The sequence below is a fragment of the Notamacropus eugenii genome, chromosome 1, assembly GCF_028372415.1.
Source record: "Notamacropus eugenii isolate mMacEug1 chromosome 1, mMacEug1.pri_v2, whole genome shotgun sequence".
NCBI lineage: Eukaryota > Metazoa > Chordata > Mammalia > Diprotodontia > Macropodidae > Notamacropus > Notamacropus eugenii.
This window is the reverse complement of record NC_092872.1, coordinates 123012802-123027868: the sequence shown is the minus strand read 5'-3', so window position 1 is coordinate 123027868 and position 15067 is coordinate 123012802. Positions and strand designations below refer to the sequence as shown.

General features: G+C 36.7%; 1 protein-coding gene across 1 annotated transcript; it reads right to left on the bottom strand.

Moving 5' to 3' along the window:
- Nucleotides 1-9467: 9467 nt before the first annotated feature.
- TMEM215 (transmembrane protein 215) lies at nucleotides 9468-12283 on the bottom strand. Its single transcript, XM_072638524.1, has one exon. The coding sequence runs from the start codon at nucleotides 11793-11795 to the stop codon at nucleotides 11079-11081; it is 717 nt and encodes a 238-aa protein (XP_072494625.1). The 5' UTR covers nucleotides 11796-12283; the 3' UTR covers nucleotides 9468-11078.
- Between the last annotated feature and the right edge of the window lie 2784 nt (nucleotides 12284-15067).

Sequence of the window (15067 nt, the reverse complement as noted above, 5' to 3'; positions counted from 1 at the left end):
TGTCAAATGGTCCCCTACCCAAAAAGAATTTATAGAAAAACTTAAAAAGACTTTAAAAATCAAATGAGAGAGATTGAGGAAAACATTAATAAAAGACAAATGCAAAAAAAAAAAGCAAGAAGACTATGAAAAGAAAGTCAACCAATTAGTAAAGGAGATGCAGAATCTTAAGGAAGAAAATGACAATTGAAAATTAGAAAGTTACAAGAGTTATAAGAGATCAATAAAAAATAAAAGAAAATATGAAGAGTGAAAAATAAAAGAAAAAGCAAAGCAGAAGAAAAACAACTAATCTGGAGAACAGACCAAGAAGAGAAAATAGAAAGAATCAGACTATCTGAAAGCTATGATAAAAAAAAAAGAATCTTGATACAATAATATAAGAAATAATGAAAGATAATCTTCCTGAAGCATTAAAACAAGGGGTAGAGGTGATAGTAGAAATAGATCCTATGAGGAAAACTCATAGGAATATTACAGTCAAATTCTGAAACCCCCAGCTCAAGAATAAAAAAAAAGAACAAGAAAAAAAAACAATTTAAATATGATGGTGCCACAATTAGAATCACACAAGACCTAGCAGCAGAGGAACTCAAAGACTGCAGGTCTTGGAACCCTATATATCAAAACACCAAAGAACAGGCACTGCAGCCAAAAATACCCAGCAAAGCGTAATTTTTGAATGAAAAATAAATGGACATTTGATCAACTGTCAGAGTTTAAAACTTTGTTAAAAACAAGCAAATAAACAAATATGGACTTAGAAGATTTGACATACAAGAGCCAAGAGAAACATAAGGTACATACATAGACTTATTACAATGGATTCAATAAGGACAGACCATTTACCTTTTATATAATGTAAAATGTAAATCGTAAGTCTAAGATTGTCATTAATAATTGGGTAGCTCGTAAGAAAGATTGGAATAGACCTAAATATCGTATGATTTCAAAAAGTAAAATTATTTTACAGCTAAAAAGAGTAATTACTTTATACAAATGAGATGCAAGGGGAAGAATCAACACAGAGGAATTAGATGGGGGAGAAGAGTTGTTAGTTCTGGTAACCTACTTTCATTGGGAATGTGCTTAAAAGAGAAAGCTACATACATATTATGTATATATACATATATATATGCATGCATATATATACACAATGTATATTATATATGTAATACATTTATATATATTACATGTTATGTATATCCCTCCTATGTATACACATACACACATACATACATATATGTGTATGTTGTATGTGTATATATATTTGCATATATGTATAAAAAAGGATAGGGAGGTGGAAGAGGATAAGGAAGGAACCTCTAGAGTGGAGCATGAGGGAATAAGTTAAAGGGGGTTATAGAAGGGTGTTTAGATTCATGGGAATGGAAGGATAGGAGAGGAATCCCTGGAAGGGTTAGGATAAGTAATACAGTAAGGTCATGGGTAGAAATAAAGTAGAGGAGTCAGGAGGGATAAGAAATAAAAGATATGCACAAACATAAAAACAAAGATTAGGAGTAGAATTTGTTAGGGAAAGTATATATCTATATATGCATGTATGTATATATACATATGTATGTGTGTATGTATATGTCTACTTCTATATATAAATATATTCATACCTAATTGTAGCCTTTGGGGGGGTCAGGGAAGAATAAAGTAAAAAATGCACAACAGAGAACAAAAGAAAACTTAAAAGGAAGCAAAGGAAGGATGGTCAACTCTCAACACAACATGTGTAGTATTTATCATACAGGCCTTCTTGAAATGAAAATTTACTGCTAATATATTTTCAATCTTCCCTTATGTTCTGCTGTACACATATGATTTTTCTTTTCTTTGTATCTAAGTTTCTTTATTTAAATTTATGATATATTTTCTTTTCTTTTCTCTATTCTGTATTTGACTTCTGGTGTTTAAGACTAAAATAAATAAATAAAAATTATTGTGGTGTGAGGGCAGAGTGTTTTTGCAGTAGTTTATGTCTCTAAATGGTTCTACTGAAAATTTAACATTCTTTATTTCACCACTGGATTATGTTCCAAAAGTTATGAATTGGTTGTCAGCCAGAAATAATTTTCTCCCAAAAAAATATCATAATGGTGCCAATGGATTTCAATGTTAGGCCTCAAAAGGTGATTTAATTTAGCAAAAGGGAGAAGGTAAACAATAATCATAGCTGAATAACTGAACTCAATACCATAAAACCCAATCATCCCTTTATAACAATATATTTATGAGATCTTGCATTTGGAATTCCAACCGGGGATCTTCAAAACACTATATTTGTATCTCCAGTACAATGATTTGCTCACAGAATGTGCCTAAAAAATTCTAGTTGCACTTCAAAATCCTTATCCAGTCAGGAACTGTTCATCTGCATTCCTTCCACTGATGTTCAGTGGTGGTTCTCAGAGTAGATGGAGGGGAAAGGCAGAGTTTCATCAAGGAAAGATTACACATTTAGAGCTGAAAGGAAGCTTAGAGGAAATTGTTTAATTTGCTCATTTTAGAGATGAGACCTGAGGCCTAGAGAAATGAAGTGATTTGCCCAAGGTCACATGAGTAGTAAGAAGCAGAAGCAACATTCAAACCTGTGTCCTTTAAGTCCAAATAAAGTTCTTTTTTCACCGTATAATTAAATTCCAGCAGGTGGGGAAGGGTATGCTCTGGACAGAGTTGCATTTCCAAAGGCATCAGATGCAAAAAAACCTGCAACAGTGAGGAATCAACTCTTGCCATGAATGCCTATACATGGGTCATTTGTAAGACAAGTATTACAATGAGAAAGCACCTTTTTGAATAAAATTTTATTATGAAGAATTTTAAGAATTAGTCATTTGAAGGTGGAGGGCTATGCTTTTGGTAATACAAAGAGTTCCTTTTTTTTTTTTTAAGAAATTTTCTTTAAAACCCCACAATCAAATCACCCTTGATTTATTAAAGTATTTTCCCCCAAAAGGCCCATGGAAATACCTGCATAGTGTAGAGGAGAGAGCACTGGATCTGGAATCAGGAAAACCTAGATCTTCCCAGGTGCTACTTCAGGTACTTACTAGCTCTGTGATATTGGGCAAGCTCTTTAATTTTTTTTGGTATTGCATGTGAAAGCAGATTGGATTTGGTGGCCTGTAAGCTGCCTTTCAGTTCTAAATCTATGATTCTGTGACTTTTGTCTTTGTCCCAACTTAAAGTCTTGTATGAATAAATACGAAGGCACAATGCAACTTTGTAACTAGGCATACAACCCAGAGTATATTTTAGGTACAAAGAGATTTTTTAAATATAATAAAAAATACTTGCGCAAAATTTTTATTTTAAAATCAGAGTGGATTGCTTTTTTAAAACTCTAAATCTCTTCTCCAGTAAACAGAAAAGCTGCCAGTTCAGCTAGCCACACAGTCAGAATTAGCGCTTAGTTCAAACATTATGCTGTTGATTCCTGCAGAAGATGTAGGTCCTTAGTCTTGAGGGTTATTGGTCATGATCCCAAAAATAAATTTTTCTGGAGAACTAAGTTTCCTTTGATATCCCATCAGTAGTGGGTAGGAAGACAAAGACTTGTTGGGGTAGGTAAATCGGGAAGCCAGATATAACCAACTGTTGGAGGTTTAGCTCTAATTCCAGCACTCATATCAGCAGACACTTTTTATTCCCTGACTGCCAAATACCACCTCTCTTCACTGACAGAGAGTCTGAACCTAGCATCCACGAACTTGTTTAAAAAAAAAAATAACTACTTCAATATATATTTTTTCATCCTCTGTATTTCATTTTATACATTTAAAAATACTATTTTGAGAATGGGTTCATAAAATTCACTGAATTGTCAAAGGAGTCTATGACACCAAAAGAATTAAGGAATTAAGGGAAAAAATTAATTATTTTCTTTTTAGAAAATATTTTCTCTATGCCAAAAGAAAATGGTTTTAGTAATAGTTTCCTACAGAATGGATGAGGAAGTGGCCAAAAGAATAACAGTTTCAGGAAAACTTTTTGAGGGACTTAGCTATTTTACATTTCTAGTCTTTCAGTATTTAGTTGCTTTAGTACTGGGGACTCTGTCACCCACCCTCACCCCACCCCACCCCCACCCCCACCCCCACCCTGTCCTGATATAATAAAAGAAGTCAGAGGTTCAGTTAGAGAAAACTGTGTAGGCAGAACTCTAAGAAGCTAAGAATTGGCATCTAAAGTGAGGGAGAAATGAAGAAACACCTGGTGATCACAGTAGTCACAGGAGAAATTAACTACCAGGTTGTTGGCTTTTGTTTTATCTATTAACACCTAGCACTCAAAATGAATTATTCACTCTCTAGTAAACTTGTTAAACCCACTCATGATTCTTCCCATGAACTATTATCAAAAGAATAATTACAATGGTGATAGTGTAGCATCTTTCTATTTAAAAGCTCAAAGATCTTTTATATATAGATTGTGTCTTACTGACACTAAAACAACTTATTTAAAATTAAAATATTTCATTAATCTAATGATTTTTATAGGTCTCTGCTCTTCCTCCAAAAAACCTCCATGTATGTATTTAACTGAACTCATTCTCTTAAGAATAAATAACATAGCTAGTGAAACTGATTGTCTCTTCTTTGCGTCGTGAATGATCAGGGTGAGTTGAGGTGTCTATAAGGGCTCCTCAGGTGGCCCTCTGATTCAGGAGAAAGAATGCTCTCAGTTCTCCCCATCCCTCTGTGGTATGAAATGTATACAGACTTAATCCAGTACAGTATTCTCAGCTGGTGCCATAAAATTACACTGTTTAGTAGCATGAGGTTATAGGTGACTAATAACCCTGTAAGAACAGTGTTACAAATGGAAAACTAGTCAGCATGTTCCAGTACGGTTTTTGTGACTTTACAACAGGGTCTCGTTATTGTATTTATGGCATCATAGCAATTACATGCAGGGCATACATGGATTATCATATTGAGAAGACGTAAATTTCATCCTAAAATAGTGAAATGGCTAAGAATGAAACTAAATGAGGAATTACAATATCGTAATTAGTTGTTCTCTTCATCATCTATGCCCCAAAATAGGATTTCCCTCTTAACAAACATCTGGCTTAAGAATACCCTGCACATACATGCTACAAACCTTTTTAAGACATCCTCCACCCCAATTACCCCATTTCCTAAATCTTGGAGTGTGAGTTTTCCCTGAATCTTGGACCTGAGGTTCTTTCTGATGGTACCAGGTGGCCACTGGGCACCACAGCTGCAGCAATAGGAACAGGGACAGAACAAGGTTGAGCCTCTTTCTCCCCTCATGCTATAAGATGCAATTATTACTGAAATAGTCTTATAAATGGGAGTTAGGTTCTCCAGTGAGTCCTTAAAAATGTATTTAATTCACTATGTAGCTAAACTGCAGTATTAATTGTTTTGCTTTAATACCAGGAGCAGTAATACTACTATTTTAGCTACATTAAAAAGGCTTTTTGTAGACTGGCTGAGATTCTAAACATCTCTATAAAAGGCAATATTAAACCTACACACTTTCTGCTGAAAGTAATTTCTTTGTTCCCTTTACTGCTTTCTGTGTCTGCTACACACTGACACTGGAAGACTGCCACTGGACAGCAGGCATGCAAATTTTAAAAGCAAATTAAAAAAAAATAAATGCAGCCCTACTTCAAATTGCGTATTTGACAGAAATACAAAATCATTTGACAAAACATACAAAAACAGTTCATTGTGCTATAAAATTGCTATAAAAAATAAAGAAGTGATTAATTATGAAATATTATTTAGTATTAATATCATAGTTTTTTAGTTTTAATATCATATTAATTTTAATATCATTTTCAAATAGCAGGTTATATTTCTAATATATTTCTATATTTGTATTATATTATATATTTCTATTATATATTATATTTATTTCTATATTTCTAATTAGTTAATCTTCTACCAATGCACATAATCAATGAAAGACCCTGAACACACATGCACCATATTTAAGACATTTGATATGACATAGTGGGTTCAAGATTTAACAGACTGAAGAAAACCTTAGTTACCTTATAACAAGGTTCAGACATAAGCAATAGGTCTGTTGCTTTCCACATACATGTATGTCTGTGATGGTATTTGTGCAGCAGCATCAAATAACATTTACTGAGCATCTCCTGTATACAAAATCTTGGACCAGGTGCTGGGGGATACAAGAAGATATAAGGCAGAGAGAGACCATCCTCTCAAGGGGCTGATTTGATTTTCTTTTGTCAGGTATACATTGAGATGTGGAACTGACTGAAAGTCAGGTCTTTACTTAGGAAAGGAATTTTCATGCAGTTGTCCATTTTAGGAAGTCAAAGAACATTGAAGTTGTCACCTTACTAGCCTGTGTGAAAAGTGGAGTCAAAATTAGGATCCCTGAATTCTTGATTTAGAGTTAAAAGAACTCTAAATTAAAAGTTACATGGTCCAATGAGAAGGTAGCTGGTTTGGAAGCCTGGGATCAAATATTGACCCTTTTATTTACCTGGGCAACCTTAGGCAAGTTTATGTAACATCTCTGCACCATAGTTTCTTCATCTGGACAATGATGAGATTGGACTAAATAGTCTTTAGGTCCCTTCCATCTCTAGATCAGCAGATACAAAAGAAACCACTTGTGCTCAGAAAAGTTGTGACATTAAAATCACATAGCAATGACGAGCAGAGATGCAAGGTAGGGTAAAGCAGAGATTAAAACCTACTCTAGAAAATGAATTTCCACTTTTTTGCTAACTTTTGCAACCCCAACATATTATTTTATGTAAGTAGGATATAGGCAAGCAACCATATATACATATCAGTTGCATACGTAGTGCATTTAAGTGAGGTAATTTAGAAAATTGCTGTTATAACAATTCCAAAATAATTGTTATTGCCTGAATTATTTCCACCATTTTTCTCTGCAGGAAAAAAAAAAATTGATCATACCAGAAAAACAAAGGTAGCACCCAACCTACTACATAAAGACAAAATGTGTGAGTATTGACTTATTGGGCAAAGCAATGTTCTTGGTTCTGAAACTAATGTGCTTCCCATCTCAATATTTAAAATATTGGCTATGGAAAAGATGGAAAATTGGTTCCTACTGCGTATACATCTACTTGGAAAAGTAGAGGAGGGAGGAGCAAGATGAATTTGAACCACATTAGCAAACAACTTCGCAGTTTTAGTCAAAACAATATTTTTTTTGCGTTTTAAGTTTTGGCTTGAATTATTCCTGGATTTTCTCATTTGCATGTGTAGAGATCATGTCTATCTTCTAATTTATATGAAAATAATGCAACAAATACATAAAGATTCAATTATATAAGTAAGTTTTAAGGAGAAAAATATGTTGGATTTTACAGAATGGAGGGGCGGAGAAAGAGAGAGGGAGCCTTAGATGGTAGAATAGCAGTGTCAAACATGCTATGTGCAGTAGAGTACAGCCTGAACCAGATTAAAATGTAATTGGAAAATATTTGATAAAATAAATAAGAACACAATAGCATGTAGTGATAGTATTTGGTTTTCTACATTAATAGGTGTCCTGAAGGTATCCTTACATACATTTTAAGGGACCCCAGTTTCTATTTTAATTTGACAGCATTTCCAAGGAGGATAGAGGCCTTGGACTCACATTGATCTGGCTTCAAATCCTGCCTCCAGCACATACTGATTGTAGTCATGGACAAATAATTTAACTTCTCAGCAACTGTCTAAAGCCAGGCATTGAATAACAGTTGCTGATTCATCTATACTAATAAAGATAATTTCTTCACCAGAAACTTTCTTATATCAATGAAATCATGGGTGGTGATCACAAAATAAGAAAATTTTTAAAAATCCTCAAAATGAAGACTGTAATACAAAACAGATTGAAACAATTGTCCAAATTTGCGATAGCTTTGAAATCTTGGCTGCCGGGCAACTCTGAAACAAAGAACAGTTTGATTTGAGGAATTTCTACAAATATGTAATAGAAAGTAGGAAGACACAGAAAGAAAAAAATATAACAGTGCAATTTTAAAAATCTATTCAAAGATCAAATTAAAATATTATTACTGAAAAAATTGCAAAGTAGCTATTATACTTTTACTTGTTCTCCAATGCTATTTCTCCAAAACTAGCTGGAAAATGCTAATGTTTCAATATCCTTTATGTTATTTAAATTGTAGGTTGGAATTAGGGCTTAAGTTTTATTTAAGGACTTCATGCTTTTTTCTGCCTTTTTTTGGTTGCAGTTTTGAGCATTAGGGAAATATATACTGAAGAAAGTACAAGTCATATCAGACTTTAGCTCCTGAAACTGCTAATTTTGTGCAGCGAGTTGTATTGGTTCATAGTGTGACAAGGGATATTTAGTCTAGAACCTCAAGAAAAATATCACATATACTCAATTTTATATTATTGTGAGAAAAAAGTATGTCTCTATAATTTAGAACTAAGTTACTGTTTTAACTCAAAACTTTCATATCATAATGTTAAGGAGGAAGGGTCACAAGAAAGTTAAGGGTTCTGAAATCTGATGATGTGATATGACTTAAAATTATTGAAATAGTAATTCAAGTCAAGCCCAAGTTTGTAACCTGGAAATTTTGTGGTAGAAAAGGCAATGATGTGATAAGGGAGGGAGATAATATATGAAACAAGCTGGTAGTTGCAGTCCTGCTATGTGTAGTATTAAGGGAGCTTTCTTGTTAGATGCAATCAACAACTGACATTGAAAGAGCAGCAAACCTTTGGAGTTTGCCCCTCACTTCTAAGTGCTTTCAACATCTACCATGGGTTTGATCACATTAGACTTTTCCCAGGAGTTAAACCAGCAGTTTTTCATCTTCAGGAAGGTAGTAACATAGTGATATGATAGCTATCTCTACCATCATCATCATCACCACCAATACCACTCATTGTCCCCCGAATCCTCATGTATTAATTAACATAGCACTAGGAAAAATGGGTATAATAATGTCAATAAAAGATTTCTGTTTTTTTCTGTCTGAAAATTTATTTTTGAATCTAGCTTATGTTTTGCATACTATATAACCTTGGGCTATATATCTGTTTATAAAATAGTTCTTCCCAAACCTTATTCCCCCAAACAAGTTTCCTCCCTAACACTGCTTTGAATACAAAATTGTAGTCAGCAATATGAAAAATTTACTTTCATACATGTGTACAAAATCATTTTTAACAATAGCAACCTCAATCTCAGTTATTTATGTAAATTTCTTTATCTTTGGCATGCATTTTATTTATAAAACACTTCCTTGAAGTATACAAAGTATCTTTTGACAGCATCATAGACTCTTTACAAACTGAAGGAACCTCAGATCTGATCTAACCTTCTCATTTTGCAGATGGGAAACTGCAAACTGAGGTTTAGAGGTCAAGTGACTTATCCAAGGTCACAGAGCTAGGACAAGTCATTAATGCACAGAAAAAAAAGATTAAATATATCTGAAATGAATTTGACAGGTGTGATTTAATTTAAATGATAGTAACTTTTTATCCCTTATGCAAGGGTTATGACATTAGGTCTAATGTACCCCAAAGAAAGAGCCCACAAATTAATATTCCTGTCCCCCCATGTATTTTAGAGTAAATGGCTAGAAACATCTGTGAGAAATTTTTTAATGATCATTCTCTGAAGTTTGTAGGATCCTCTTTGCCCCAGAATGAAACCCATCACCATCACTATTTTTCCATATTGATCTCAGATTTCAATGAAACATATATGCATTTTCACTTTGGTTGGTTGCCCTTACTTACTGGTTGCAATTGGCACTGAAAAGCTGAAGTGGGAAATATTTTTAAAGTTTCCACTCTAGCAGATTGGGGGTTTTTTTTTGTTGTTTTGTCTTTTGTTTTCTCAAAAACAATGAAATCTGGGTCAAATAAAATTGACATTTTTATGAAGTGCTAAGAGATCATTAAATCTGTGCTTATCAGAGAGTTTTCTATTCCATTAACCCTGGTGACATTGAAATGTCTAGCTCTGTGTGAACATGCTTGCAAGCACCAGGCTTCAAGATAGTTATCATTGTGTTTCGTGCAAATCCAGCACATTGTTCATAGCTGCAGCAATTATTGTGTGTTTATGTGTTTGTGTGTATACATATAGTCTGTGGATGGGAAGAGGTATATGAGAACAGTAATTTCCAAGAAACTTCTACCCATAATTTCAATGGTATTTGCACAAAGTTGTAAATATTCATTTTGATTTGGTAAAAACTAATTTGAAACCCTGTAATTCTTTCATCCATGTCATGTTTTACTTCATCTGAAAATTATATATGTTACATAACTGCATGTTGAAAACACTTTAGATAAAGCCCTCAAGTGATCAGATTTAGAATTGACCTAACATTCTAAAAATGTGAGTTTTTCACATAATAGTGGAAATTTTATTTTAACTAACACATGCAGTTCCCTGAATGGTGATTGCCAGAAGACTATAGAAATGGAATATAACTGACCTTTTTAAAGTAATCCTTGGACTTTCAAGAAACATCTAAGAAGGAGTATAACTATTTTCTTGATTGGGGAATAAAATAAATGTAAAAAGCTTCTTAACCATTTAACCTCCACCCAATTATCTAATACAGTCAAACATAAAATTGGTCTTACAATATTCTTCAGAAATGAAGAAGTTCTCTTACTGAAAACATATATTCTCACACATCATTTGTTACTTTTTATACACTGCTGGCTTCTGATTTGTCTTGTTCTTAGCTTCTGTTCTTACACATAGTACTTCTGATCTGTTTTGTAAGACACTCAACATCATTTAAATAGGTAAGGAATCTAAATTCCTATTTCCTTAGTCACCTCCTCACCTCATCTCCCCTAGATATGTCCGTTGATATAGGTCAGCCTCGTCATTTCTCACTAAAATAAGTCCCAAACACTTAAACATGCTCATTCACAGGGCTTCAGGTACAGGAGGTCTGAACATCCATAACATACCAGGCCAGTTTCTAATAATTCGACAAGTTCAAGCAATGCAATTTCTTCTCCTTTAGTAGCTGAAATTTGCCATGGTTGTATAAACATAGATATGCTTTTGTGCATAATTTAAATTATTGTCTCACGGTCCCAACTGATTTGTCTTGAATTGATGTAACAACAATATCTGTCATAGGGACTGCTCTTGTAGGAACAGACGATGATACTGTCTTGTGGTACAAAGAAAATACTATCCTCAGGTTCTGGGCAGTCAGATCTGTCGCAACTGGAGAGCTTTGGTTCCAAGACACTGTAGTTGGTGGTGCTCCCTGATGCTGAGAAGGTACCTGAAGGACAACACCCTTTCAGGTATCTGGAAGCCTCTTCCTGATCTTCCTTTTGGACCAGACTCTTGCATTCGTCTTCTTCTGTAGAAATGGTAGTAGTGACAGAACTGGGCACAGGTACCTGTCCCTTTAGGGAAGTATTACTTCTGAGGTGAATCTTTTGGACCAGTTCATCAGAGCTCCCCTTTCCTGACTCCAGGTCAGATGGGGTCCTCAACAATTCAATAATTTCCTTGTCCTTTGACTTTTTGAAGCAAGGGAGTTTTCTGCACCACAGGAATTCATTCTCAGGCCACTTTGTACAGCCCTCTGTTTTTTGGGCCAACGCAATGGCAGCTATCCCTGGCAAACAAATGGCAGGTCCTATGGCAAGGAGGGGGATGTTCCCCAGGGTCTCCCCTTTCATCCCAGAAACAGTGAACATAAAGCCAAAAACAAGGAAGACACTGACCAAGGCTACCACCAGTCCAGTCCTAGGGTTGATGTCATCTGGTCTCATCTTTTATCCCATTCAGTTCATGAATTGCTTCACCAAAGAGAGAAGAATGCTTAATTTCTTCCAGTCAGAGCTCACATCAGGGTGGGTGAAATCCAAGGAAAGTTTTCTTTTGCCAATACTCCAGGTCTCTTTCTCTCTCATGCAAGCAGCCTCGAACACATTGTCACAAACCTACTGGACTATTTGGCAATACTCAGAGCTTCTTTTCCAGTCTCCCAAAGGACTTGCCCAGGAGAAAACGGATGGAAACAAGTCCCACTGTCATCAGAAAAATCCACAACAAAAGTCCCTCAGCTAATTTCCACGTTTCTAGGAGACAGGACTGGCTTTTCCCCCGGATTCTGCATCATGCTGAAAAGGGAGGTACTTGTTTCTGTCCAGTTTTCCCTGGTGGGTTTCTAATGCCCTTCTTTTGGATTTCAGGTCAGAGTAGAACATGCAAGTGTTCACCTCCAGACTGGGAATCGAATGCCTATATGTGTGTGTATGGGTAAATGTGAGCATGTCTGTGACAAGGAGGAAGGACTTAGTGTTGGAGACAGGGAAAGATTTTTGCCTACTCTTGTTACATCACATTTCAGAGCAAGCTGGGAAGCAAAGAAAGATGGGTGTGAGGAGGGGTAGCAGAGATCAGAAATCGGAATGATCCCCTAAAGAAAAAAGAGGGTCAGACGATGCATCATTCATTAGGATAGGGAGTAACCAGCCAGGTTCACCTGAAGAAAAAAGTGTAAGCGGAGGAAACACCGAGCACAAAGCCTGGCACATACCCCTCTTCCCGAAGGTAGTTTAGGGAAGCCCATGCCAGGCATTTCAATACACAAATTCAACCTGGTACTAAAACCATCTACAATCATTACCCCGAACTCAGAGTTCTCTTCTTATTGGTATAGGAGCTCGAAACAAGGAGGAAGTGAGTGGGCAAGGGAATAGGCATGGTTGTTCGTAGTTGGGAAGGATGGGAAAAGGGTAGTAACACAAATTAAAAACGCCTAGCATCTGATTGACTTCGGCTCTCCGGCCCCGCCCACCCCCAACCTGTACGTAAATGCTCCAGTCCGCCCCAAGTCGGTACCTAAACCTACAATCCTTTGATTGAGTCCCGATTTCCTACCCCAGTAAAAAAGCTGAGACCAGGAACAAACTAGCAATTAGGTGGCGCAGCCCAGGATCGCTGCCTTGACTTCTACATCCCTTCCCCACCTCCCCATCTCCTTTCCGTTTCATTGTCTCTCCTATCCCCCAAAGCCAAGGAGAGGAGGCTCTGAGGTAGACAGACCCTGTACTCTTGCTCCACTGATAGGAGTGGGATGAGGAGAGTAATGTCACAGGCTATAAAACCGGAGCACATCTGCTAAGTGCGATCCCTGGGGCTGTGGCAACAGTAAGTGGAGAGTTAACAAAGAGCCCTCCTTTACTCTCGGTAACAGCTCCCAGGTCGGGAGAACTGCTCACAAAGCAATTCAGAGCTGCATTTCTATCGACAAAACAAACTAGCTACCAAACTAAAGTCACCACATCCTAGGAGTTAGCTGCAGATCCCGTGGAGGGATCGCTCTCCTCTTTCCCAGCTGGTGTCTGTGGCCTTCCCACTCACGCTAGTCTTCCCCTTAAGCTTCCAGCATCTGATGGCGAGACAGGACAAGGATCTCAGGGTCTCTCTCCCCAAACACCCTGAACTCTTAGTGTGTTTGAGGAGGGAGGAGAGGGCAGGCAAATAGAGTTCCCGGACTCCCCCTGCCTTCCCCCACCACTGCCGAATTCCAAAGGGCAGGAGAAATAGACTAAAAATGCTTAGTACATAGTAAACACGTCAAACGTTTGTCAACTGATTGGCAAACTGATCCGGGTGCGTTTCTTTGCTGACTTGGCAGCTTCGCTTAGGAGAGGACAGGACAACCCTCTAACAACCCTTGTTGGTCTCCGAAGGCTTCTTGAGCTGACTTAGTTCAGAGGAAGGAAGCAGGGTGGTAGCAGGGGATGATGAAGACCACCCTGTAGTAGGACTTGGTGCCCAGTGATTCTGAAAGCAAGTTTTCTAGTTCAGCAAGTGTAATTTTCCAAAAGACACCCAATCTGCTTTTCTTGCTTGTGATACCCAGTATAACTGTAGTGGTAATGTAAAAAAAAAAAAAATGTTGAATTTGAAAGAATATGACCTGAGTCTTAATTCCTTGGGCACATCACTTAATTTCTTTGATCCTCATATTCTTCATCTGAAAAATTAGAAGTTTGTATTACTGTTTAATCAGAGATTCTCAACCTGGAGTACCACATCTCCACGGCAATATTCACAAAACCCACAGCGATTATGAATATGCCCGCATAGCTCTGAATTGGAAAATATAGCAACCTCTCTATACAGCAGGTAGAAGAAAAACATTTATTCAATCATCAGAAAGTCAAATCCATCATAGTAACCAAGAAGTCAATACACATTATCACTGTAGGGGATACTACCATTCCCAAGTCTTCCCCCATTCCCCTTGCTGAGGCCTTCCCACAAGCAAGCACTCACAATCCTAGCTGTCCATCTACCTGTGTCCTTTCTCTCCCTCTGCTCCGACTGCTGGCACAAACTTCCTTCCAGCTCTGCTCCACCCTTCCTGTTCCACCTGTTCAGCAAGTTCCTCCCACCACATATGACTTTGGCTTCCAAGTGATTTAAGAACGTCACATGAGCCTATTAATGGGTGGAAAAGACCTTCAAATTAAGGAAAAATAAATTAATAATATATTTGGCCCCAAGAGAATTCTTATCCATTACATAGATCAATGCTGCAACTAGTGTCAACAGAACTTTACAACAATATAACAGGGATCATACAAAATAATCACATAAAACAATACATTAGGGTAGAGTTTGAGTATAACCACCCCATCATGTCCCCCTTGAACAAATGGGGCCTAAAATGTTGGGGTAAAGGAAAATGTCTCTTCTTATGTAGTTACTTCCTGTTGAAATTGGACTTAAACCTATCTCTGCCACAAAGAGTTCCCATTCAGGGGATCAGTTCTTTACCCAGCATCCAGAGCTCAGCTGATGCCAGGTTCAGGAGTGACACATCACAGTCATGGACAGAGGGCAACATCTAGCTTAAGCAATCAGGCTTCTGCAGGTGGATGGTACTAGTCTTCAGGAAACATATCTAGGAAACAAATTTAAAGACAAAAAGACAAAAAGAAACAAAGAGATAATAATCAGAAGCAGGGTAGATATAGGGCCAGTCATGCTTCTGGAGTCCATGTACCCATTGCCATAGCCTCATTCA

Bases quoted from the DNA above. Each gene is read 5' to 3' on its own strand.
- TMEM215 (XM_072638524.1), bottom strand. From the start codon at position 11,795: ATGAGACCAGATGACATCAACCCTAGGACTGGACTGGTGGTAGCCTTG.